General features: G+C 49.1%; 1 protein-coding gene and 1 long non-coding RNA gene across 6 annotated transcripts in view; one reads left to right on the top strand and one right to left on the bottom strand.

Annotated features, from left to right (window-relative positions):
- Window positions 1-22,332, top strand: part of LOC140420588 (uncharacterized) — a 282,147-nt gene extending 259,815 nt beyond the window's left edge. Inside the window, exons 4-5 of one of the 5 annotated variants that reach the window (XM_072504585.1) lie at window positions 9,899-10,150; window positions 20,417-22,303. In XM_072504585.1, coding sequence (XP_072360686.1) covers window positions 9,899-10,150; window positions 20,417-21,590 — 1,426 coding nt within the window. In that variant the 3' untranslated portion in view covers window positions 21,591-22,303. Of the gene's footprint in view, window positions 1-9,898; window positions 10,151-10,229; window positions 12,201-18,546; window positions 18,850-19,593; window positions 19,613-19,714 lie in introns of those variants that run through there. The other 4 variants (XM_072504582.1, XM_072504581.1, XM_072504580.1 and 1 more) reach the window with 4 other exon arrangements.
- Window positions 632-6,678, bottom strand: LOC140420609 (uncharacterized). The gene is made up of 2 exons (XR_011946473.1): window positions 6,543-6,678; window positions 632-1,652 (listed from the first exon to the last, which is right to left on the bottom strand). It is a non-coding gene; the product is annotated as an uncharacterized lncRNA (long non-coding RNA).
- Window positions 22,333-26,693: the final 4,361 nt, after the last annotated feature.

Here is a 26,693-nt window from a genome sequence, read left to right as displayed (position 1 = left end):
CACGCACTAACAGATCAAAAACAGCTTCTTCCCCGCTGTCACCAGACTCCTGAATAACTCTCTTCTGGACTGAACTGATCTCTTCACACACCTTCTCCACTGAGTAGTACTGCGCTCCGTATGCTTCACCCGATGCCTGTGTCTATGTATTTACATTGTGTATTTATCTATGTCCTATGTTTTGTTTTTCATGTATGGAACGATTTGTATGGACTGTATGCAGAACAATACTTGTCCCTGTACCTCAGTGCACGTAACAATAAAACAAATCAATCAAATCATCAATCAATCCTCTCGGGATAGGTTCCACTGGGGAGGTAGTAACCTGTGGGTTGGAGGGTTTGAGTGAGAGTTTGAGTGTTGTGGATCATTGATGTTTGAGCCCTCATTGGGTCTGAGGATGAGGCTGAGGGGAGAGATAGGCACCCTGCTCCAAGTGGGATTATATAGTGACTTCCTGAATGCCCTCCTTGTTGAAGCAGGGTCTCCCGTGGGGAGGCAGTGTTTTGACGCCAATGAGGCTACGCAGCTCTGCCCCGAGTATCCTTTTTGTGACGGTGCACGGTGCAATGTTCTTTCATTGGGCTGATGTTAAATCTTGATATTGTAGTGTGAATAAAGAACATTAGACTTTGTTTCATAAACATAGTTATTTATTACTAACACTACACTAATGAATTACTAAAATGTCTAAGATTAATACAGTTGAAAATAATGGTCTTGACGAATTTTCCTCTCCTTGTGGGTGGAATCTCCTTGGTGGAGGACGACGTGAATCTTCTTGTGTGCGCTGCCCTCGGATGTGGTGAGAGAGGAGTGAGGTTGGGTGTGTAGTGAGTCCTGGCACAGTGTGACTATCCTTGCTTGCCTGACTCCTGTGTACGAGGGTGTACAGGGCCGGGCCAGGTCTTGTACTGTGGTCACTTTCCTGTTGCCCCCTTTTGCTTGGGAGGTTCCTTCTTGGCCGGGGTGTCCTGAGAAGCTGAGTGAGGTTTCGAATGAGGCTTGTGGTGAGGGGCGTACGTCAGGGGACCGTGTGCTCAGGGCTGTATCTTGGTCCCTGTTATCCTGAGATCCTCTGCTTTTGGTAGTACTTTTTTTAATCCTGTTATTGTTAGTCTCTTGGAAGCTGCATCAATTAGAATTTCAACCAATTGTATGAATATTTGCTGGTCTTCTCTGTGTAATTGTGTTGAATGATGATTGTTCTGTGGGTCTGAGTGTCCTTGTTGATTTTTTCCTGAAATTTATGTCTGTTATTTTGGGGTTAAAAAAAAAATCGTTGACCGGTTCCTGCAAAGGTATAGACAGGTCTTGTACCCGAGAAGGGGACATAAGGATGTGTTATTGATGCCTCTGGTGTGACTGGAGCTGGGGGAGATGTGTTCTGACACCCGCCTGAACCTGGCACGGTGATCTTATCCTGGATTCTGGTGGGCGATGCGAGCACTCGCTACGTGAGAAGGTGTGCACCGTTTCACCATGTTTTCATGGCTTTTTCTTCTTCTCCCTTGTTCTCCAGGATATCCATTGGTACACACGGATGCACCAAGCTTAATGATTATACTGATCCATCTGTATTGTCGTCCTCCTGTCCTCTCCTGTACTTCTGTATTGCTGAGACATTTCTGCTGTGCTGTACCAATCCTGAGCTTTTGTTGGATATTTGTTAAAAGGGAAAAACATCAATAAAAATATAAATTAAAAAAACCTGCAAATGGCAGAAACATTGGCTCTTGTTCCTCCCAGACCGACTCACTCTCTGTGTCTTCCCCCATCGTGGAAGTCTCACTGCTGGAAAGACGGATCTCCCGCAACAGTGAACCTCCCTCTGAAGGAACATTCCATTAGACTTCGGATTCTGGACACATGGAAAACCATAACTTGTATTTTATTGTGGTCATTCCCGGAACCCTCTTCCTTTTTCCATATCCCCCATTTATTGTACGAATGCAAAAGTGGGTGGATGTTGGGAAACCCCTCTCGCCCCCGTGTGTGTAAAAATAAACCAACCTCTTTATTTCATCTTACCTTTTTCTGTGCAAGTTATTCAGAGAATTGAAACATACTCCGATTTTGGGCCTGTCTGGAGAATCTGGCGTTTTACGTGGGAAAATGGGCGAGGTCCCAGCACCGATCCTCTGACCGGAGAGGGGCTAGCAGCCGCGCCACGTAAAACGCACGGCCTCCACAAAATGAATTGCCGGGTTCGTGGCCGCACATGCGCATGGCGACGACCTGCAGCAGTCGCGCTGTACAACATGTCGGCTACGCGTGGACCTGATCTGCCAGATAGTGCCTCCCTGGACCTCCCCCCGCTGAAGCCCCCCCCCCCCCCCCCCCGCCCACCCCGGCCAGCAGCAAGGCTCCCCACCCCCCCCCCCCCCCCCCCCCCACCCCCCCACCCCGGCCAGCAGCAAGGCTCCCCCCCCCCCCCACCTCCTGCTGACTGTGGAGCCGCTGGACACAGTGCGCAGCCGCCACGCAGGTTGCCGCACGGCTGGGCCCACACGTCAACTGCGTGGTCGGGCACTCGGCCCATCGGGGGTGGAGCATCAGGGGAGGGCCTTCAACTAACATCCTGAGGCCGTCCCAATGGCATGCGGCTACTCCTCGATGTTGCCGTTTTGGAGGGGGCGGAGCGTCCAAAAACCGCCGCCACCCCCGATTCAGTCGGAAAAAGGAATTCTCTGCCTGATCGCTGATTACAAAATCGCTGTCGGCAAGCAGAGAATCCCGGCCCCTGTCTCTTTAATCAGTGAGAGATCCTGGGCCAAATTCTCCAATTCCGAGGCTAAGTGCGGAGGATCTGTGGCATTTTACATGGAAACAATCGGTGCAACCCCCTCACCGATGCTGCGACCGGTGAGGGGTTGGCAGCCACGCCACAAAAAGCTCCCGGCCTCCACGAAATACATAGCCGGGTCTGTGGCCCCCCCTGGCCATACCATCACCAGAACAGAGATCCTGTCCCTTTAATCAGAGCGAGACCCTGTTGCTGGAACAGAACAGAGATCCTGTCCCTTTAATCAGAGAGAGACCCAGTCCCTGGAACAGAACAGAGATCCTGTCCCTTTAATCAGAGAGACCCTGTCCCTGGAACAGAACAGAGATCCTGTCCCTTTAGAGATCCTGTCCCTGGAACATAGACCGATCTCCCTGCTAAATGTTGGCTAAAATCTTGGCCTCGAGAATAGAGGATTTTGTCCCGGGGTGATAGGGGAGGACGAGACAGGTTTGTGAAGGGGAGACATCTGGCGGTCCACATCAGGAGGCTAGTGATCATGATACCTCCAGAGGGACGAGAGGTAGAGGTGGTGGTCGCAATGGATGCAGAGAAAACCTTTGATCGAGTGGAGTGGGACTATTTGTCGGAGGTCCTGGGGCGGTTTGGATTTGGGCAGGTTTTGTGGACTCGGTCTGGTTGTTATACTAGGCAGCGGTGGCATTTTACGGACGAACCGGTGAGTTCAGATTATTTCAGGCTGCACTGGGGGAGGAGGCGGGGGTGCCCACTCTCCTGCTGCTGTTTGTCCTGGCAAAAGAACCGTTGGCGATGGACTGAGAGCGTCAGGGGATAGTGGACATTATAAAAGAGACCATTCTTTTAGCCAGACAAATAAATGTGACAAGCTGATGGAGCAAAGGGTGTCAATGTGTTAGGAATAGTAAGGCGAAAAGGTCACTGATAGGAGTAGTCTATCGGCCACCAAATAGTAACAGGATGGTAGGGCAGGCAATAAGCAAAGAAATAACGGATGCATGTAGAAATGGTACAGCGGTTATCATGGGACATTTTAATCTGCATATCGATTGGTTTAACCAGGTTGGTAAAGGCAGCCTTGAGGAGGAGTTTATAGAATGTGCCCGGGATAATTTCCTGGAACAGTATGTAATGGAACCTACAAGGGAACAAGCGGTCCTAGATCTGGTCCTGTGTAATGAGGCAGGATTGATTAATGATCTCATAGTTCGGGATCCTCTTGGAAGGAGTGACCACAATATGGTGGAATTTAAAATACAGTTGGAGAATGACAAGGTAAAATCAAACACTAGTGTTTGTTGCTTAAACAAAGGCGATTACAATGGGATGAGATAAGAACTAGCTAAGGTAGACTGGGAGCAAAGACTTCATGGTGAAGCAGTTGAGGAACAGTGGAGAACCTTCCGAGCGATCTTTCACAGTGTTCAGAAAAGGTTCATACCGACAAAAAAGAAAGACGGTAGAAAGGGGAAAAATCGACCGTGGATATCTAAGGAGGTGAGGGAGAGTATCAAATTGAGGGAAAAAACATACAAAGTGGCAAAAATTAGTGGGAGACTAGAGGACTGGGAAGTCTTTAGGGGACAACAGAAAGCTACTAAAAAAGCCATAAAGAAGAGTAAGGTAGACTATGAAAGTAAACTGGCTCAGAACATAAAAGCAGATAGTAAAAGCTTCTACAAATATATAAGACAAAAAAGAGTGGCTAAGGTAAATATTGGTCCTTTGGAAGATGAGAAGGGAGATTTAATAATAGGAGACGGGGAAATGGCTGAGGAGCTGAACAGGTTTTTTGGGTCAGTCTTCACAGTGGAGGACACAAATAACATGCCAGTGACTGATGGAAATAAGGATATGATAGGTGAGGACCTTGAGATGATTGTAATCACTAAGGAGGCAGTATTGGGCAAGCTAATGGGGCTAAAGGTAGACAAGTCTCCTGGCCCTGATGGGATGCATCCCAGAGTGTTAAAAGAGATGGCTAGGGAAATTGTAAACGCACTAGTGATAATTTATCAAAATTCACTAGACTCTGGGGTGGTCCCAGAGGATTGGAAAGTAGCAAACGTGACACCACTGTTTAAAAAAGGAGGTCGGCAGAAAGCGGGTAATTATAGGCCGGTAAGCTTAACTTCGGTTGTAGGGAAAATGCTGGAATCTATCATTAAGGAGGAAATAGCAGGGCACCTGGAGGGAAATTGTCCCATTGGGCAGACGCAGCATGGGTTCACAAAGGGTAGGTCGTGTCTGACTAATTTGGTAGAATTTTTTGAAGCCGTTACCAGTGCAGTACATAACGGGGAGCCAATGGATGTGGTATATCTGGATTTCCAGAAAGCTTTTGACAAGGTGCCACACAAAAGGTTGCTGCATAAACTAAAGATGCATGGCATTGAGGGTAAAGTGGTAGCATGGGTAGAGGATTGGTTAACTAACAGAAAGCAGAGAGTGGGGATAAATGGGTGTTTCTCTGGTTGGCAACCTGTAACTAGTGGGGTCCCTCAAGGATCAGTGTTGGGCCCGCAGTTGTTCACAATTTACATAGACAATTTGGAGTTGGGGATCAAGTGCAATGTGTCAAAGTTTGCAGACGACACTAAGATGAGTGGTAAAGCAAAAAGTGCAGAGGATACCGGAAGTCTGCAGAAGGATTTGGATAGGTTAGGTGAATGGGCTAGGGTCTGGCAGATGGAATTCAATGTTGCCAAGTGTGAGGCTATCCATTTTGGAAGGAATAACAGCAGAATGGATTATTATTTAAACGGTAAGATGTTAAAACATGCTGCTGTGCAGAGGGACCTGGGTGTGCTGGTGCATGAGTCGCAAAAAGTTGGTGTGCAGGTGCAACAGGTGATTAAGAAGGCTAATTGAGTTTTGTCTTTCATTGCTAGAGGGATGGAGTTCAAGACTAGTGAGGTTATGCTGCAATTGCAAAGGGTGTTGGCGAGGCCGCATCTGGAGTATTGTGTTCAGTTTTGGTCTCCTTACCTGAGAAAGGACATATTGGCACTGGAGGGAGTGCAGAGGAGATTCACTAGGTTGATCCCAGAGTTGAGGGGATTAGATTATGACGAGAGGTTGAGTAGACTGGGACTGTACTCATTGGAATTTAGAAGGATGCGGGGGGATCTTATTGAGACATATAAAATTATGAAGGGAATAGATAGGATAGATGCGGGCAGGTTGTTTCCACTGGTCGGGGAAAGCAGAACTAGGGGGCATAGCCTCAAAATAAGGGGAGGTAGATTTAGGATGGAGTGTAGGAGGAACTTCTTCACCCAAAGGGTTGTGAATCTCTGGAATTCCTTGCCCAGTGAAGCAGTTGAGGCTCCTTCTTTAAACGTTTTTAAGAAAAAGATAAGATGCCTTTCTAAAGAATAAAGGGATTTGGGGATATGGTGTACGGGCCAGAGAGTGGAGCTGAGCCCAAGGATCAGCCATGATCTCATTGAATGGCGGAGCAGGCTTGAGAGGCCAGATGGCCTACTCCTGTTCCTAATTCTTATGTTACAGAGAGAGATCTGGGCCAACCTTTCCAGAGTCTCCACCCTCCCTGGATTCACTTACTTTCCCTTCAGTTGCTGTAAGTGACCAGTTGAAGGTCAGAATGAGAAAAGAAATGGAAAGGGGGAGAAAAGAAAGTGTTTTACTCCCAGATGTTGGAGACAGGAGGAAGTTTCAGTCGGTGTGAAGCTCAATCTCAATTCGCAGAAAGCCCGCGCTGAATGGATGGAGGACTAGAGTCCTTCCGGTCCTAACGATTCCCATTGGTCGATACCTCAGCATGACGGTCAGGGAGTGGGTTTTCCCTCGCACATGCGCAGCCTCTCCTCTCTCTTGCACATGCGCAGTCCCGGGCCGGGGGAGGGAAAATCATTGAGAGGCTTCTCGCTCTGGCCGGAGCTGTCAGCCAGTTGCCTGGAAACCTTGTCTCGAGGAGGGGGAACAATGAGTGGGGCGGAGCTGCTGTGTCTGTGCGCCGATCATGCGCACTGGAACCCTGAGACGTCACCGTGCATTCCTATGCATGCACCGGCAGGTTGTTGACCAATGGGAAGAGTTGGTGAACCGGAAGGACTCTCTTCCACCATCCAATCAGCTCCCCCGTTGTCTGAATGCGGAAGCTGGACAATGAGCAAAACTGGGGCCTCACACAGACTGAAACCTCCCTCCTTTCTCAAACATCTGTGAGTAAAACACCTTATTTTCTCCCCCTTTCCATTTATTTTCTCATTCTGGAGGGAAAGGATGTGAATCGAGCGAGGGTGCAGACGCTGGAAAGCTTGGCCCAGGCCTCTCTCTGAAACACATTGACATCCTTTGCTACCTCAGCTTGACACATTTATTTGTTTGGCTAAAAGGATGATCTCTTTCCCAATGTTCACAATTAAAGGGCTGCTTTCCCCAGGAGATGGCTGACATTTAAGGGGACAGTAAATTAATATCGGACAGAGATATGTCTTGTGTTGTTATATGGTACAGATTAGATATATTATTTATGGTTCTGTTATAAAGTACATTTATTATTATTTCCAGTTGTGTAATATTGTGCTGTAGCTATGTTAGATATTTCCAGTCATCTCTTCCCTCAAGAGGGTTATTAGTCTCTGGATTTCTCTTGAAAATAAAATGAAAATGAATGAAATGAAAATCGCTTATTGTCACAAGTAGGCTTCAAATGAAGTTTCTGTGAAAAGCCCCTAGTCGCCACATTCCAGCGCCTGTTCGGGGAGGCTGGTACGGGAATCGAACCGTGCTGCTGGCCTGCCTTGGTCTGCTTTAAAAGCCAGCGATTTAGCCCAGTGTGCTAAACCAGACCCTTCCACAGGGACCAGTGGGGTGTGGGGGTCATTGAATATATTCACGGATGAGGTGGACAGATTTTTAATAAATTGTTATTTTTTAAAAAATCATTTTTTAAACAATGAGTGCAACAGCGTAACAGAAAAAATGGTGGAAAATGGGCACAAAGCGGAACAAGAGATATTGCCAACATAAATCCAAGCAACACATTGCAGAATTAATTTGGAGCAGGATATTTGAGGGACCAGAGCCTCGAGATGAAATGCCAGATCAATTGAACAACCAGTTAACAGGTTAAAATGGTGAGTGGGGAAAGAGGGTAAGAGTTTCTAAAAACAGAGGATAACAATTCAGTTTGTAAAATATGACAAAACAGACTAACCGGATATACAAATGAAAGTGAATAACACAAAATGAATGACAGAGAACTCCAAGAATGCAGATGGCCATTCACCCCTCAAGTCTGCCGTGAGTCTTGGAAAGAACAGTTCACTGAAGCCCACTCCGCATCCTATTCTCTTAACCCGGTGCATTGATCATGGTCAAGCCACCTAACCTGAACATCTTGGACACAAAGGGGCAATTTAGTGTGACCAATCCACTTTAGCACAGTGGAACCACCCTTCAGCAATGGCAGCACTCAATTCTGCCATGATTAACACTTGGATAATAGAAGAAAGACGATGGATAATAAGCACACGGCACATCTACCATAACTGAGATAAGATAACACGAGTCCCTGGAACACTCGAGGAGAAGAATAACAACTCCCTTCAACAGGATAAAAGATAACAAATTCAGACAACAAATCCATGATAGGGAAAGAGTTCAGATTAGAGCCTGAGTTAGTCTGAGCTGCAAATCAGCGCTCCAATCCTTGCCTTTCAAGGATTTAGCGAAGACCAAGGCAGTAGTCGGATTATTGAAAGACTTGACGGAGTTGTCGGATACAATTTTCAGGGTCACAGGATAAAGTGACATAATTCACTGTAAGGTGAGATGGGAGCCAGGTCCCACCTCACCTTACCCGTCTCCAGGACCCTCTGGTGATCTTTCAAGTTGTGGAAGGGAATGATTACGGGCCTGGGATGAAAACTATCCCTCGGCCTCAAAGACAGGATCCAATGCCCTTTCTAATTTGAAACGCCAAGGCTTCACATCCCGCTTGAGAAAACGTGGCAGCTGGTCCTCGAAGAACCTAACGGGGGCCTTACCCTCCACACCTTCTGGCAGGCCGACGACTCGGATGTTCTTTCTCTGACCCTCGGTTCTCCAAGTTCTCCAGGAGTCCACCACACCACTCAGCCAGTTTCCCAAGGATTGAATTCTTGCCTCCGCCAAGGCTCAACGTTCAGGATTCTCTCCTCCGGATCATTGAGCCTCTTCATGGTGTTTTACAGCTCGGCCTCATGAGCTCACAGATATTGAGTCAGCACACTCAGCCTCTGGTCAATAACACGGAGAATGTCGCTGACATAGATCGACCAATGATCCCACAGAATAGACGAGCAGGCTCGATGGGCCGAATGGCCAACTGCAGCTCCTATTTGTAATGGTCTCTGTTTCCAGGACAGGAAGCAGTTAGCAGGGATCTGCCAATCAGTCTGAATCAGCACCTTCAGGAGAATTGGGAGGGTGAATATTAGATACAGCACAGTGAGAATGGAGGGAGAGTGGGATGGAGATTTACAGCGTTTGGGGAATGAGTGGAAAGAATGTTCCAGAGGAACTAGAATTGTCTGTTCTGAATTTCTATCCTGTACTGACAGTGATGTCTTTTATAAATTGCTTTTACAGGATATTAGATGAGGAGGAATTACAGACAGAAATCTCAAACGTCACGTCTCAATCTGACTGAGTCTTTCAATTCCTTGGAACTGAATATCACCGGACTTTGAATCGAGAAGGAGAAATGTTTGTCTGTTCTGTCAGCTTTAAAACATTTTAAACATCAGTGTGACTGGAAAAGCACCGAGACACACACACCCGAGTGAGAGTGTTCCAGAGCACTGACTGTGGAAAGAGCTTTAACCAGTTACACAGCCTGAAAAAACATCACTCCATTCACAGCGGGGAGAGACTGTACACGTGTTCTGTGTGTGGAGGAGGCTTCAACTGATCGTCAAACCTGGAGAGACACGAGGAGACCCAAAACATGGAGAAACCGTGGAAATGTGGGGACTGTGGGAAGGGATTCAGAGTCCCATCTCAGCTGGACGTTCATCGACGTAGTCACACTGGGGAGAGGCCATTCACCTGCTCTGTGTGTGGGAAGGGATTCACTCAATTATACACCCTGCAGACACACCAGCGAGTTCACACTGGGAAGAGGCCGTTCACCTGCTCTGTGTGTGGGAAGGGATTCACTGTGTTATGCACCCTGCAGACACACCAGCGTGTTCACACTGGGGAGAGGCCGTTCAGCTGCTCTCAGTGTGAGAAGGAATTTGCTCAGTTATCTAACCTGCGGAAACATCAGCGAGTTCACACTGGGGCAAGGCCGTTCAGCTGCTCTCAGTGTGGGAAAGGATTCACTCAGTTATCCAACCTGCGGAAACATCAGCGAGTTCACACTGGGGAGAGGCCGTTCACCTGCTCTCAGTGTGAGACGGAATTCACTCAGTTATCCAGCCTGCAGTCACACCAGCGAGTTCACACTGAGTAGAGGACCTTCACCTGCTCCCAGTCTGGGAAGGGAATCCATGATTCATGGCGCCTGCTGAGACACCAAGTTCACAAGTGATTACAAGGGGTTGGATTTTGCTGTTATTGTTTCTGCTTCAATTACATCCAGGACGGCATTTTGTTCATTCTGACAGTTCATCAATGGGGAGGGTCGGAGGGTTTTGTTCTGCTGGTCTGATGGTAAATGAGCAATACTGTACACAGTGCTCCAGATGTGGTCTCACCAATGTCCTGTATAATTGACATTCTTACAGACTTCTTACTGTGCTCACCCCAGTCCAACACCAGCATCTCCACATCACTGTATAATTGAAGCATAACCTCCCTACTTTTGTATTCAATTCCCCTCACAATAAACAATGACATTCTATTAGCTTTCCTTGCTGGACCTGTATACTCGCCATTTGTGATTCATGCTCTTGGACACCCAGATCCCTCTGAGTCTCAGAACCATGTGGGCTCTCCTGTGTTTCTAACAGACCCACATATTCAACCAATACATCACATATCTCTGCCTTCCTAGCTTCAGCTGGCACCTCTAATTTCATTCACCTGCCAATTCACCAGCTTGCCGTTTTGAAACCCTTTTCAAGAAACCAAAGACAGGCCGTCCACCTGAAAAAAACTCTCAGCAGCCTCCAGAGCCATCCTTATACCACTACAAACCTGGTGTGTCTTTTTAATTTATACTGTAACCCAATCATCGCCCTCTGCCATTCCAAAGATCAGGGACCTGAGCCCCCAAGTTACATTGCAACCCCCGGCCTGGTGTGTGGCCAGTTCTAGCCCCGGAGGACTTCCGGTGGTGGCTATGAAGGAGTAAGTCGCACATTTGGTGGCTCCCGCTCTGGTCGGACTTTTGGACCTTTTCCCCCTATTTTTTAACGGAGTTGAATTGTAGAACGGATGTTTGTGGCAATTCTCTACTGAATTCCCATTTCGGTGCATGGAGAAAAGGACTAGAAGTGTTCGTAAGGGCAGAAACAAAAAGACAGAAAAGATTTGGGCTGTAGTTACAACAGGAGACAACATGGCGGAGAGGCGAACCTCTGGCTTGTCGACCCAGCAGTCTATGGAGCAGCTGATGCAAGTCATTCAGGAGGGCTTTGCGACACAGAAACGGGACTGCTTGGACCCAATAAAAGCATCGATTGAGTGGTTGGAGCTCAGATTGGACGCCCAGGATCGGGCGATCCAGAAGGTGGAGAAGGCGCTGGCTGAGCAAGAGGAGCATCAGACTGCGGTGGAACTGGAGGTGGGGATGCTGAGGGACCAGCATAAGAAGCTTCTAGAGAAGGTGGAGGACCTAGAGAATTGGTCCCGCTGGCAGAACCTAAGAATTGTCGGGCTCCCGGAGGGGTCTGAAGGAACGGCGCTGGGACATACGTCGCAGGCATGTTTGAGAAGCTGCTGGGGGATGGGGCATTCTCCCGGCCCTTGGAGGTGGATAGGGCTCACAGAGCACTCGCGAGGAAGCCGCGGATGGGAGGCCTCCTGAGGGCTATGGTGGTGAGATTCCACAGGTTCTCGGATAAGGAGTATATTCTGCAGTGGGCCAAGCAGACACGGAGCTATAAATGGGACAATAGCATCCTGCGGGTTTACCAAGACCTGAGCATGGAGGTGGCCAGGAGGAGGGCAGGCTTCAATCAGATCAGGACGATCCTTTTCAAGAAAAAGGTGAAGTTTGGACTGTTATACCCAGCCCGTCTCTGGGTCACGCATGAGGATCAACACTTTTACTTTGAGTCGCCTGAGGACACGTTGGACTTTGCAAGAAAGAAAGGGCTGGCGAAGGACTGAGAACTTTTGAACTTGGCTGCAATGTTCATGTTTTTGTTTCTCTGTTTTGTTCCTCTGTTTTTGTAAAAAGTTTCTCGTTCTGCGTTTTATGGAAGATGGGTTTGAGGTGCCATTTGCACTGATTTGGAACCAGAAGTAGAGCTGAGTGAGTTAAGGTTTTCATTTGCACTGTTGGGGGATGGAGGTGTGCTCGTTTTGATCTTGGTGTTTTTTCTGTTGGGCAATTGTGTGGGGATTGTTTGATGCTGGAGTTTGTTTGTATGAGTGGGGGGAGGGGGGGGTGCAGGGGAGGGTGGGGAGAGAACAATAGGTGGAAGACTATCTGCCGACGGGGATGGGGGCCGCCAAGCTAGCTGGGTGAGCTAGCTCTCGGAAGTGCAGTGGGGGGTGTGCATATGTTTGGTTTAGGAAAGGGGTTGGGTTACAGGGTGTTGTTGCTGGGGGGGGGGGTGAATGTTCTGCTGACAAGGGAGGGACTTGGGCTGAGGGACAGAGAGGAGGTCGGGGGCTGCCTGGGGGCGGACCGGTGGAGGCGCGGAACACGGGCTGGAGGTGGGCCTAAAAAAGGGGGTGGCTGAGCAGCGGAGGGTGGGGGGGGCAATGAGCCCCCCAACTAGGCTGATCACCTGTAATGTTTGAGGGTTAAATGGACCGGTTAAAAGGGCACGTGTGCTCGCGCAACTTAGGAGATTGAAGGTGGACGTGATAATGTTGCAGGAGACGCACCTTAAGATAACGGACCAGGTTAGATTGGGGAATGGCTGGGTCAGCCAGGTGTTTCACTCGGGACTAGATTGAAAGACTAGAGGGGTCGCGATCCTGATCAATAAACAGGTGGTGTTTGAGGCGGGTAGAACAGTCTCGGACGTGGGAGGTCGGTACATTATGGTCAGTGGGAAACTGGAGGGGGTGCAGGTGGTATTAGTAAATGTATATGCGCCAAATTGGGACAATGTGGAGTTTATTAGGAGGATGCTGGGAAAGATACCGGACCTGGACTCGCACAGGTTGGTCATGGGAGGGGACTTCAATACAGTTATGGACCCTGGCTTAGACCGGTCAAGCTCAAAAACGGGCAGGGTTCCAGCAATGGCAAAGGAACTAAGAGGGTTCATGGAGCTGATGGGCGGGGTGGATCCATGGATATTTAGGCAACCGAGGGTGAAGGTGTTCTCCTTCTCTCACGTGCATAAAGTGTATTCCCGGATTGATTTCTTTATTTTGAGCAGGGTCTTTCTGACTGGGGTAGTGGACACGGGGTATTCGGCGATTACAATCTCAGACCATGCACCATACTGGGATGACCTGCAGGTTAGCAAAGACAGTAACCAGCGCCCGCACTGGAGGTGGGACTTTTGGCAGATGAAGGGGTGAGCGAGAGGCTGAGGAAATGCATTCAGAACTACCTGCAGGTCAATGACACGGGGGAAACTTCGGCAGCAGTGGTTTGGGAAGCACTGAAGGCGGTGGTAAGGGGGGAGCCGATCTCGATCCGGGCTCATGGGGAGAAGGTTGACAGGGCAGAGACGGACAGACTGGTAAAGGAGATACTACAGATCGATAGGAGGTATGCGGAGACCCCCAGAGGCAGGGCTATTAAGGGAACGACGGAGGTTGCAGGCGGGGTTTAGTTTGCTGACCACAGGTGGAGCAGCTGAGAAAGGTGAAGGGGGCGATTTATGAACATGGGGAGAAGGCCAGTAGAATGCTCGCACAGCGGCTTAGGAAGAGGGAGGCAGCTAGGGAGATAGGGAAAGTAAAGGACTGAGATAGGAACCTGGTTGGTGATTCGGTAGGGGTGAATAAGGTGTTCAGAGATTTTTACAGCAGGCTGTACAGGTCGGAAACCCCTGCGGGGCCGGAGGGGATGAGGCACTTCTTGGAGGGGCTGAATTTCCCAATGGTGGACGTGGAGCGGGTAGAAGGGCTGGGGGCCCCAATTGGGCTGGAAGAGATAGTGGACGGCTTGAAGGCCATGCAGGCGGGTAAGGCCCCGGGTCCGGACGGGTACCCAGTAAAGTTCTATAAAAAGTTCTCGGGGATATTGGGGCCAGTGTTGTTGCGGATGTTCAATGAGGCAAGGGAGAGAGGGGTGCTGCGCCCGACGATGTCACAGGCAATGATTTCGCTGATTCTTAAGCGGGACAAGAACCCGGAGTTGTGTGGGTCCTACAGGCTGATCTCCCTGCTGAATGTGGATGCCAAGTTGCTGGCCAAAATCTTGTTCTCCAGGATTGAGGATTGTGATCCGGACGTTATTGGGGAGGACCAGAAGGTTAAGGATAGGCAGTTGATGGCCAATGTAAGAAGGCTGCTAAATGTGATCATGATGTCCCCGGAAGGTAGGGAGATTGAGGTAGTGATCGCAATGAATGCAGAAAAGGCTTTTGATGGGGTAGAATGGGATTATCTGTGGGAGGTACTGGGACAGTTTGGATTTGGGCGGGGCTTTATTGATTGGGTCAGGTTACTGTATCAGGCTCCTGTGGCAAGTGTGTGGACGAATAGACAACTTCGGACTATTTTGGACTGCACCGGGGGACGAGACAGGGATGCCCCCTCTCCCCACTGCTGTTTTTGCTGGCGAGAGACACTGGCAATTGCTCTGAGAGCTTCAAGGAGCTGGACTGGTTGGGGGTGGGGTGGAGCACAGGGTTTCGCTCTATGCGGATGATCTGCTTCTGAACGTTTCGGACCCAGTAGAGGGGATGGAGGAAATCATGAAGATTTTTGGGGAATTCGGCCGGTTTTCGGGGTATAAGCTAAACATGGATAAGAGTGAGATGTTTGTGGTTCAGGCGAGGGGACAGGAGGGGCGACTGGGGAGCTGCCGATCAGGTCGGTAGGGAGTCGTTTTAGGTACCTGGCATCCAAGTGGCACGGGAATGGGACCGGCTGCATAACTTGAATCTGGCCCGGCTAGTGGACCAAATGAATGACGATTTTCGGAGATGGGACGTGCTCCCGTTGTCTCTGGCCGGGAGGGTGCAATAGGTGAAAATGATGGTCCTCCCGAGGTTCCTATTTGTATTTCAATGTCTCCCCATTTTTATTCCGCGTTCCTTTTTTAAGTGGGTCAACACGGTGATCACGGGCTTCGTCTGGGCGGGCAAGACCCCACGGCTAAGGAAGGTAACGCTCGAGCGGACCCAGGGAGAGGGCGGGCTGGCGCTGCCAAATTTTAGCAATTATTACTGGGCAGCTAACATAGCCATGATCAGGAAGTGGGTGGTGGGGGAGGGGTCAGCGTGGGTGCGTAAGGAGGCGACTTCTTGTAAGGGCACCAGTCTGGGGCGTTGGTAACTGCATCTCTGCCATTCCCGCTGGCACGGTACTCTTCCAGTCCAGTGGTGGTGGCGGCCCTGAGAGTTTGGGGCCAGTGGACGTTGCATGTGGGAGCAATGGGAGCATCGGTCTGGGCCCCAATTTGTGCTAACCACCGGTTTGCCCCGGGGAGTATGGATGGGGTGTTCCGGGTATGGCGGAGAGCGGGGATTGAGAGGATGGGGGATGTGTTCATAGAGGGGAGTTTCCCAAGTATGAGGGTGCTGGAGGAAAAGTTTGGGCTGGCGAGGGGAAACAAATTCAGGTATCTGCAGGTGTGGGACTTCCTTCGTAAACAGGTGTCAACCTACCCGCTCCTACCGCTGAGGGGGATTCAGGACAGGGTAATTTCCAGAGGGTGGGTAGGGGAGGGGAGCGTCTCAGACATCTATAAGGAGCTTATGGGGTCGGAGGAGATGCAGACCAACGAGCTGAAGCGTAAGTGGGAGGAGGAGCTGGGAGGTGAGATAGAGGATGGTTTATGGGCAGACGCGTTTCGAGTCAACACGTCTGCAACATGTGCCAGGCTCAGCCTGATACAATTTAAGGTTGTGCACCGGGCTCACATGACAGTGGCCCGGATGATCAGATTCTTTTAGGTGGAGGACAGGTGCACCATGTCCACATGTTTTAGACATGTCCAAAGCTTCGGGGATTCTGGCAGGGGTTTGTGTACATCATGTCCACGGTGTTAAAAACAAGGGTGGCGCTAGGTCCAGAGGTGGTGATTCTCGGGGTGGCGGAAGTTCCGGGAATCCAGGAGGAGAGAGAGGCGGATGTTCTGACCTTTGCTTCCCTGGTAGCCCGGAGACGGATACTTTTGGCATGGGGGGACCCAGAGCCCCCGAAGTCGGAGACCTGGTTATCGGACGTGGCTAGCTTTCTCTGTATGGAGGAAATTTAGTTTGCCTTGAGAGGTTCACTATTCGGGTTCACCCGGAGGTGGCAACCGTTCGCGACTTCCTTGCGGAAAATTAATTGTCAGCAGACGGGGGTGGGTGGGGAGAGTAGGTTAGGTTAGAGTCGGGGGTCAATAAGGGTGAGACCTGTACCAAAGGTAAACGGTTTTTGCACGATGTTTATGGTTTCATGTATCTTTTCTATTTTGTTGTTGTTTCTACATGCGCACCAACAGACTCAAAAACAGCTTCTTCCCCACTGTCACCAGACTCCTAAATGACCCTCTTATGGACTGACCTCATTAACACTACACCCTGTATGCTTCATCCGATGCCAGTGCTTATGTAGTTACATTGTATATGTTGTGTTGCCCTGTTATGTATTTTCTTTTATTCCCTTTTCTTCCCATGTATTCAATGATCTGTTGAGCTGCTCGCAGAAAAATACTTTTCACTGTACCTCGGTACACGTGACAATAAACAAATCCAATCCAATCCAAAATACCTCAATAAAATGTTTATTAAAAAATAAAATTAGGGCTGGACCGTTCAAGAGAGATGTTAGGAAGAACTTCTTCACTCAAAGAGTTGTAGAAGTTTGGAACTCTCTCCCACAAACTGCAGTTGAAGTTAGATCAGTTGTTTATTTTAAATGAAATAGATAGATTTTTGTAAATCAAAGAGGTTAAGGGATATGGGCCAAATGCAGGTATATGGAGTTAGGTCACAGATAAGCCATGATCTCATTGAATAGCGGGACAGGCTCCAGGGGCTGAATGGCCTGCTCCAGTTCCTATGTTCCGAAAAGTTGTAAATCTCCATCCCACACACTCTCCCTCCATTCTCATTCTGCTGTTTTTAATATCAACCTCTCAATTTTCCTGAAGGTGCTGATTCAGGCTGTTTGACAGATCCATGCTCACTGCTTTATAATAATAATCTTTGTTGTCACAAGTAGGCTTACATTAACATTGCAGTGAAGTTACTGTGAAAAACCCCGCATCGCCACATTCCGTCGCCTGTTCGTGTACACAGAGGGAAAATTCAGAATGTCCAAATCACTGAGGGACTGGTTTAGCACAGGGCTAAAAAGCTGGCTTGTAAAACAACAAGGCCAGCAGTACGGGTTCAATTCCCGTACCAGCCTCTCCGAACAGGTGCTGGAATGTGGCGACTAGGGGCTTTTCACAGTAACTTCATTTGAAGCCTACTTGTGACAATAAGTGATTTTCATTTCATTTTTCATTTCACCGAACAGCAAGTCTTTGGAGACTTGTGGGAGGAAACCGGAGCACCCGGAGGAAACCAACGCAGACACGGGGAGTACGTGCAGACTCTGCACAGACGGTGACCCAAGCCGGGAATCAAACCTGGGACCCTGGAGCTGTGAAGCAACAGTGCTGATCACTGTGCTATCATGTGTTTCAACACAGAATAAATAGGAGCTGCATTTGGCCCATCAAGCCTGCTCAACCATTCGATAGATAATTGGCCCCTCTACCTCAGCACCATTTTCCCTGTGTTGCAACCCTACAGGAGACCAAGGAATCTGCAACCTCAGATTCCCTCAGGCCTCACCCAAGTACCACCTACCTGGATGAGGCGGGCAGAGCTACACCCTTAACCCAGGGGCCTTTGTGACAAAAACACTTCAGCCCAAGTGTGGGTCGTGGACAGGAGACCCTTCAGGCGACCGCCGGGCCAAGCACATCGGAACCACCCAGGGGTTCAGTCCAAAAGCCTGGTCCCACCGTCTGTGCGGCGTCTGCACGTTCTCCCCGTGTCAAGCTGAGGGAGCAAAGGATGTTAATGTCTTTCAGAGAGAGAGAGAGAAAGATCTGGGCCAAGCTTTCCAGAGTCTGCACCCTCCCTGGATTCACTTCCTTTCCCTTCAGTTGCTGCAAGTGACCAATTGAAAGTCAGAATGAGAAAAGAAATGGAAAGGGGGAGAAAAGAAAGTGTTTTACTCCCAGATGTTGGAGACAGGAGGAGGTTTCCGTCTGTGTGAAGCTCAAACTTCGTTCACACAAAGCCGGAGCTCTGATTGGATGGGGGACCAGAGTCCTTCCGGTCCTCCAATACTTCCTATTGGTCCAAACGTCACCAGTAAGGTCAGGGGTGGCCGCTTCGCCCCACATACGCGGCTTCCCTTCTTCCCCGCACATGCGCAGTCCCGGGCCGGGGGAGGGGAAGGTCACTGACTGGGTTGTCCCCGCGTCGGACCCGCAGCACCGACCGGCGACACCGAGCAGTGAGTCCCGAGGCTCTCGGCAGCTTGACCAGGCTGCACGGAAAGAGCTGAAGCGGGTCCCTGACTCCCTGTCGGAAGGGAAGCCGCGCACCTCCCGCCAGACACCCGCAAATGTCAATATTTTTATTACTTTTCTTTTCAACATTTTTCAAACAATGAAAGCAGCAGAAAAACTGGCGGGAAATGGGCCCAGAGAACAAGAGATATTGCCGCAGAAATACAACCAGACATTGGGAATTCATTCAGAACAGGATATCTGAGGGAGCACAGCCTCCAGATCAAATGTCAGCAATTCAACAACCAGTCAACATGTTCACATAGTGAGTGGGGAAAGAGGGTTAGATTCTATAAAAACAGGAGGATAACAATGCAGGTCACACACCCCAAAGTATTGGGGAACTGACGAACAACATAGTCAACTTGAAATGGATCTGTCCTGTGTCTTGTATTTTTGTGCGCCCTTTCTTTTAATTTTAAGCTGTCCCTAACCTCTTATTTGTCCGTGGCTGTTTTTATTTGTGAAGCGGAGCCTTTTCCTCTCGGGGATATACTTGCTCTCTATCTCGTTAAATGTTTCTTTAAATATTCTCCACTGATCTTCAGTTGTTTGACCCAGTAACCGATCTCCCCAGTTTACCGTGGACAGTCTCTGTCTCATCCCGTTAAAGTCAGCCTTACCCAATTCTAAAATTCTACTGTCTGTAACGTGCTTTTCACTTTCAAACACTACAGTGAATTCAATCATGTTGTGATCACTATTTGATAAATGTTTGCGCAGTTAGGCTACCAACTAAATTAAGGTTATTACTCATAATTAAATCTTTTTTCAAATATATTTAGAGTAACCCAATTCTTTTTTCCCCAATTAAGGGGCAATTTAGCGTGGCCAATTGACCTACCCTGCACATCTTTTTAGGTTGTGGGGGTGAGACCCAGACAGACGGGAGAATGTGCAAAGGCTTTTATACTCTTAGCTCAGATTCTCTGCCCCTCCGAGTCCCGTCCCTGGAGACTAGGCTGTGAATCCCAAGGTACGGTTGTTATACTTACTGCTCCAATACTCCATTCCTTCCTGGAGACTAGGTATGGGGGAATGAGAGAGGAAAGAATGTTATGCAGAAACTAGAGTTGTTTATTCTGAATTGTTATCCGATACTGAGTTGACTTTGTAAACTCCTCCTGCAGGATATTACAAGAGGAGGAATTACACACAGAAGACTCAAACGTCACGTCTCGATCTGAAAGAGCCACTTGATTCGTTAGCATCTGAATATCATCGGCCTTTGAATCCAGAAGAATTAATGTATACCCAATCTGTCGGCATCAAAACATTTAAACCATCAGTGTGGCTGGAAAAGCACCGAGACACACACACCCGAGTGAGAGTGTTCCAGAGCACTGACTGTGGAAAGAGCTTTAACCAGTTACACAGCCAGAAAAAAAACACACCATTCACAGTGGGGAGAGACCGTACACGTGTTCTGTGTGTGGACGAGGCTTCAACTGGTTGTCCGACCTGGAGAAACACTAGGAGACCCAAAACATGGAGAAACCGTGGAAATGTGGAGACTGTGGGAAGGGATTCAGAGTCCCATCTGCACTGGAAACTCATCGACGCAGTCACACTGGGCAGAGGCCCTTCACCTGCTCTGTGTGTGGGAAGGGATTCAGTCAGTTATCCCACCAGCAGTCACACCAGCGAGTTCACACTGGGGAGAGGCCGTTGAACGGCCCTCAGTATGGGAAGGGATTCAGTCTGTTATCCACCCTGCGGATACACCAGCGAGTTCACACTGGGAAGAAGCTGTTCATCTGCTTACAGTGTGGGAAGAGATTTAGACAGTTATCCAGCCTGAAGTTACACCAGCGAGTTCACACTGGGGAGAGGCCATTCACCTGCTCTCAGTGTGGGAAGGGATTCAGTCAGTTGTCCACGCTGCGGATACATCAGCGAGTTCACACTGGGGAGAGGCCATTCACCTGCTCTCAGTGTGGGAAAAGATTTAAACATTTATCCAGCCTGAAGAAACACCAGCGAGTTCACACTGGGGAGAGGCCGTTCACCTGCTCTCAGTGTGGGAAGGGATTCAGATATTCATCCAACCTGCGGAAACACCAGCGAGTTCACACTGGGGAGAAGCTATTCACATGCTCTCAGTGTGGGAAAGGATTCAATCGGTTAACCCACCTACGGACACACCAGCAAGTTCACACTGGGGAGAGGCCGTTCACCTGTTCGCAGTGTGGGATGCGATTCATTCACTTATCTAGTCTGAAGACACACCAGCGAGATCACACTGGGGAGAGGCCATTCACTTGCTCTGTGTGTGAGAAAGGATTCACTCGGTTATCTAACCTGAAGACACACCAGCGGGTTCACACTGGGGAGAAGCCATTCACCTGCTCTGTGTGTGAGAAAGGATTCACTCGGTTATCTAACCTGCAGTCACACCAGCGGATTCACACTGGGGAGAGGCCGTTCACCTGCTCTGTGTGTGAGAAAGGAGTCACTCGGTTATCTAACCTGAAGACACATCAGCGAGTTCACACTGGGGAGAAGCCGTTCACCTGCTCTCAGTGTGGGACGCGATTCACTCACTTATCTAGTCTGAAGACGCACCAGCACGATCACACAGTGGAGAGGCCATTCATCTGCTCTGTGTGTGGGAAAGGATTCACTCGGTTATCTGACCTGAAGACACACCAGCGGGTTCATACTGGGGAGAAGCCATTCACCTGCTCTCAGTGTGGGATGCGATTCACTCGCTTATCTAGTCTTAAGACACACCAGCGAGATCACACTGGGGAGAGACCATTCACCTGCTCTGTGTGTGAGAAAGGATTCACTCGCTTATCTATTCTGAAGAGACACCAGCGGGTTCACACTGGGGAGAAGCCGTTCACCTGCTCTCAGTGTGGGAAGGGATTCAGTGATTCATCCAACCTGCAGACACACCAGCGAATTCACACTGGGGAGAGGCCATTCACCTGCTCTCGGTGTGGGAAGGGATTCACTCAGTCATCCAACCTGCAGAGTCACCAGCGAGTTCACACTGGGTAGAGGCCATTCACCTGTGGGAAGGGAAAGCATGATTCATTGCATCTGCTGAGACACCAATAAGTTGACCAGTGATTACAGGAGTTGGATTCTGCTGTTATTGTTGCTACTCTCAATTACACCCAGAACAGCATTTTGTTCATTCTGTCAGTTGGTCAATGGGGAGGGTCAGAGGGTTTCTTTCTGCTGGACTGGCTGGTCTCACGACTTTGCCTCCAGTGGGCTGATGCTCTTTGTCTTGTTGCGAATACCTGGTTTCAAATTTCACAAGGATCACAGAGTAAAAGGATGTTTCGCAAGTGAGAAGATATTCAGTTTGCATTTCTGTTTGGATCCCCCAAAATCATGCCACATTGCCATGAAGATGGGCCGTGATGGTTACATGGTTTTTTTTCTCGTTTAATTTATCTGGGTGTTGCTCACAGAAGAACGCCATCAGGGTATGTGGGGCAAGTTGTCGGAGGTGGACTGGGAAACTGATGGGAGACGTAGAATAGCTAATATTTAAGGAATGATTACATATTTACCAGGGGCTCTCTCTCTATTGATTTTTTTGTGGTATACAAAAGAAGGATCAGTGTGTACGTACAGACACGGTTGTTCTTTCTTTCGCATTATTCACAGTGGTGGTTGTGGTTTCCTGTTTTTCGTTCCCCACTGTTTATTTTTGTTCCGGCTGTTGCCCCGGCCCACCCTCCCTTTTTCTCTTTTCTTGCGCCCCCCCCCCCCCCCTTGTTTCCCATGCATCTTTTGTTGGGCATGGTTGGGTTCCATGTCTTCCTGCCCCTCTCTCATTCCCCCCCCCCCCCTTCCTTACTGTGTCATGACTGCCTTCAATGTTCTTTGTCTTCTAAGCTGTTGGCTATAAACAGATCTCGGAACAACCAAGTGAATGGCTCCCACGTTTTGTGGAATTCCCCTTCCGACCTCGGAAAACTTTTGCTTGACCCTTCCGAATTTTATTAACTATTACTGGGCGGCCAACATATCGATGGTTAGTCCGATTTAGAAAGAAGATTTTAGATAAAGGTACCCTGGCTTAGATGCCTGTACAAGAGGCAATTTGTAGGAATAGATAGTGGATAAAATGCTTGTGATTTTATACACTAAGAATTACTAATATCAGAAAGGACACAAAATGGCTGTTAGCTGAGCTAGGCACATTGCTGAACAACCATTAGCTGGGTTACTTGCAAACATCATTTAATTACAGACAGCAGAGTTAGTCAGGGAGGCAGGAATGATTAATATCAAGGAATTGAATGTGAAACATACATGGGGGTTTTTAGGGAGGATTTTACCAGCACTGATAACAGCTCCACAGGACAAAGAGCAGAATGTATCCTCACCAGCTCAAGGTCTCCAGGTGCAGGCAGGAGACAGAACTTTAAGTTGGTTTTGAGTGACTTCTTCATGAAGTTAGGGGCTGGTAAGACACCAACCCACTTTGCGTAATGTCAAATTTACTTGGATATATATCTAATGTATGTAATCTATAATCAGTATTATTGGACAAGGTCCGGCTGGAATGGGCTGTGTAGCTGTTTTGAAAAATATAAGAATGGATGTTTTCCTTTGTTCAGTGGAGGTGGTCTGGGACTGTAACAGACGCCATCTCCCCGCCGGCGAAATGAACCGTTTGGTGCGAGAACCAGTAACCCTGGGCGTTGAGTGATTTCTTTGAGATTCTCTCCCGATAACAGTTAGGAAGTGGGTAGTGGGGGAGGGGGTCGGTGTGGGAACGAGTGGAGGCAGCATCTTGTAAGGGTACGAGTTTGGAGGCTTTACTAACGGCGCCTCTGCCATTCTCGCCGGCGCGGTACTCCACAAGCCCAGTGGTAGTGGCAGCCCTGAGAGTGTGGGGGCAATGGAGGCAGCACATGAGACTGGAGGGGGTGTCGGTGTGGTCACCGATCTGTGACAATCACCGTTTTATTCTGGGAGGATTGGTCGGGGGCTTTAGGAGATGGCAGCGGGCAGGGATCGAGGGATTTGGGGATCTCTTCATTGAGGAGGGTTTCCCGAGCCTGGAGACATGAGGAGGAGGAGTTAGTTGCCGGGTGGGAACGGGTTTCGCTCCCTGCAGGTACGAGACTTTCTCCAGAGACAGGTCCCAAGTTTTCTCCGCCTCCCCCGAAGGGGATGACAGGATATGGTGATGTCAAAAACAGGGGTTAGAGAGGGGAGGGTCTCGGAAATATACAAGGAATTGATGGAGTGGGAAGGGGTCCCAAACGGGGAGGTAAAGAGGAAGTGGGAGGAAAAGTTGGGAGGTGTGTTGGAAGTCGGACTATGGGAAAGGGCCTTGATGAGAGTCAATTCATCCTCGTTGTGTGCCAGGCTTAGCCTGATCCAGTTCAAGGTGGTTCATGGGGCTCATATGACTGTGGCCCGGATGAGTAGGTTTTTTGAGGAAGTGGAGGATAGGTGAAGGCGGTTTGGGGGTAACCCGGCGAACCACGTACACATGTTCTGGGCATGTCCGACGTTGAGAGGATTCTGGCAGGGATTTGTGGACGTCATGTCAGAGGTCCTGGAAGGGAGGGTGACTCCGAGTCCAGAAATGGCAATATTCGGGCTATCGGAAGATCTGGGGGGTGGGGGGGGAAGAGAAGCCGACGTTTTGGCCTTTGCCTCCCTGGTGGCCCAGAGACAGGTTTTGTTGGGATGGAAGGACTCGGAGCCTCCAAAGTCAGGAGTGTGGATCAGTGACATGGCACGGTTTCTCAGGCTGGAAAAGATTAAGTTCGCCTTGAGAGGTTCAATTCAGGGGTTCGCTCGGAGGTGGCAACTGTTCATCGATTTCTTCAAGGAAAACTGACCGTCAGCAGTAAGAGACGGAAGAGGGGGGGGGGAATGGGAGGCCTGGCAGTGTAAAATAAGGACGGGGAATCTAATATATGGGTAGTTAGGAGCTCGGGGGGGGGGGGGGGTAGTTGGGTATTTTATGGTGATGTTGTTGCGTGAGTCCGTCCACTCGGTTGTTTAGAATGTTAAACTGAAAATTACAAATGCTTCAATAAAATGTTTTCATAAAAAAAAAAGGAAGAAGAACCTGGGCAATACATTCATTTTGATCATCTGCACCCTCCCCCCAGGGTGAGTGGGAGTGTGTCCCATTTCTGCAGGTCCTTTTATACTTCCTCCACCAGGCTGGTCAGATTCCACTTGTGCATCCCAGTCCAGTGATGAGCGATTTGGATCCCCAGCTAGTGGAATTTGTACCGGGCCTGTTTAATCGGCAGCCACTCCAGCTCTGCTCCTCCCCCTTGCAGGTTCACCGGGAAGATCCCGCTTTTGCTCGGGTTTAGTTTGTAGCCCAAAAAGGTTCCAAACTCTTTCAAAAGCCCCTTAATTCCTTCCATGTGGTTTGCAGGTCCGAGATGTAGAGGAGGTCATCTGTATAGAGCAAAGCTCGGTCTCCCCGCTCCGGATATCTTTCCAGTTCTTTGCCATTCTAAGCGCGATCTCGAGTGGTTTGATCGCCAGGGTGAACAGCAGCAGGGATAACGGTCATCCCTGCCTTGTGCCTCTGTGCGGCTGGAAGTATTTAGAGCTGGTGGGGGTGTTATACAGGGGTTTCATCCAGGCAGTGAACCCTGTTCCAAGCCCGAACCGCTCCAGTACCTCTATGAGGTACTTCCACTCAACTCTGTCAAAGGTCTTTTCTCTGTCCAGGGAGAAGATCACCTCAGGTTTTCTCTCCACGGATGGAGTCATGATCACGTTCAGCAGGTGCCTGATGTTCATATTTTTAAGCTCCTTATGTCCTCTTCACAACTTACTTCCCTGCTTATCTTTGTATCATTGGAACATAGGAGCAGGAGTTGGCCATTCAGCCCGTCGAGCCTGCTCCACCATTCAATACGATCATGGCTGATCATCCACTTCAATGCCTTTTTCCCCACACTATCCCCATATCCCTTTGCGTTATTGGGATTTAGAAATCTGTCAGTCTCTGCTTTAAACACTCTCAATGACTGAGCTCCCACAGCTCTCTGGGGTAGAGAATTCCAAAGATTCACAACTTGTGGATCTCGGTAGATCAAACCATTGCCCTGTTCTATCCCCGTATCCCTGTCAGTTTATTTCCCTCAAATGCCCATCCAATTTCCCTTTGGAAACATTCCAACATCTCTGCTTCTACCCGCATCGTAGGAAGTGACTTCCAGGTATTTCCCACTTTCTTCAAATGCAAACGAGTCTCAGTGAGCATAAAGAGGCCATCGTTCCCATGTTAGCTCTTTAAGTGAACTATCTAATTCGGGCCATAGCCCGGCGAGTTTCTTTTCCCACAGAATCTCTGCAGTTCTCTTTTGAAAGTTACAGTTGAATTTCCTTCCTGCACCTTTGTCAGGCAGTGAATCCCAACAGCTCGTTCAATCTTCATGAATGGGCAGAGTGTGATATACCAATGTTTTCAGTGCCAAGGTGCCATCCGGCAGTGCCAAGGTACCCATGTTTCCAGGGAAGGCCAAGGGTCCACCCTGACCATTCAAGGGCCTCCAATGGCCCGGGAGGCCCCTCGGGTGCCTGGTCCATGTCTGTGTGGACCAGTAACACTCGGCGCCCGCGTGACCGCTTGCTGGGGAGCTAGTTAGATCACCGGGGGCTATTAGAGGGACCTTCCGTTAATGGGATGGAGATTGGCCTTTATTGGAGCTCGACCTCGCCAACGGGAATGGGCCGGTTAAGTTGGAAACCGATTAGCGCTTGGCGTGTATCCCAATTCTGGACTCTCCAGCGGCCTAACCGGCTCGCCTGGCTGAATATGGCCATTAGATCACGGCTTGAGTTTTATTTGCTGTAAAAATGTAAAAGCTTAATTGCTGTGTATGGAAAGAATGTGCAATGAGGATAAATGTACTGGCAAGAGAGACTTTCAAGTTCTGATTCGCCTCAACATTTGAAACTGTCTGAATAAGGGATTGTATAGAATCAGATAAAGGGATAGTATGAAACAGTTCTATTGTATTCCTGTCTAAGATAGTGAGAGAAGGTAGTGTCAGTAATTGGGGATCAAATTAAATTAATCCAATGACCAAATTGACCAATTATCATGTTACAACAGGCCCAACTCTGACGTGAGGTATTGGTCAATTTGGG

This window comes from Scyliorhinus torazame, chromosome 5 (genome assembly GCF_047496885.1).
Source record: "Scyliorhinus torazame isolate Kashiwa2021f chromosome 5, sScyTor2.1, whole genome shotgun sequence".
Classification (NCBI taxonomy): Eukaryota; Metazoa; Chordata; class Chondrichthyes; order Carcharhiniformes; family Scyliorhinidae; genus Scyliorhinus; species Scyliorhinus torazame.
This window is presented reverse-complemented; position numbering and strand designations above follow the sequence as displayed.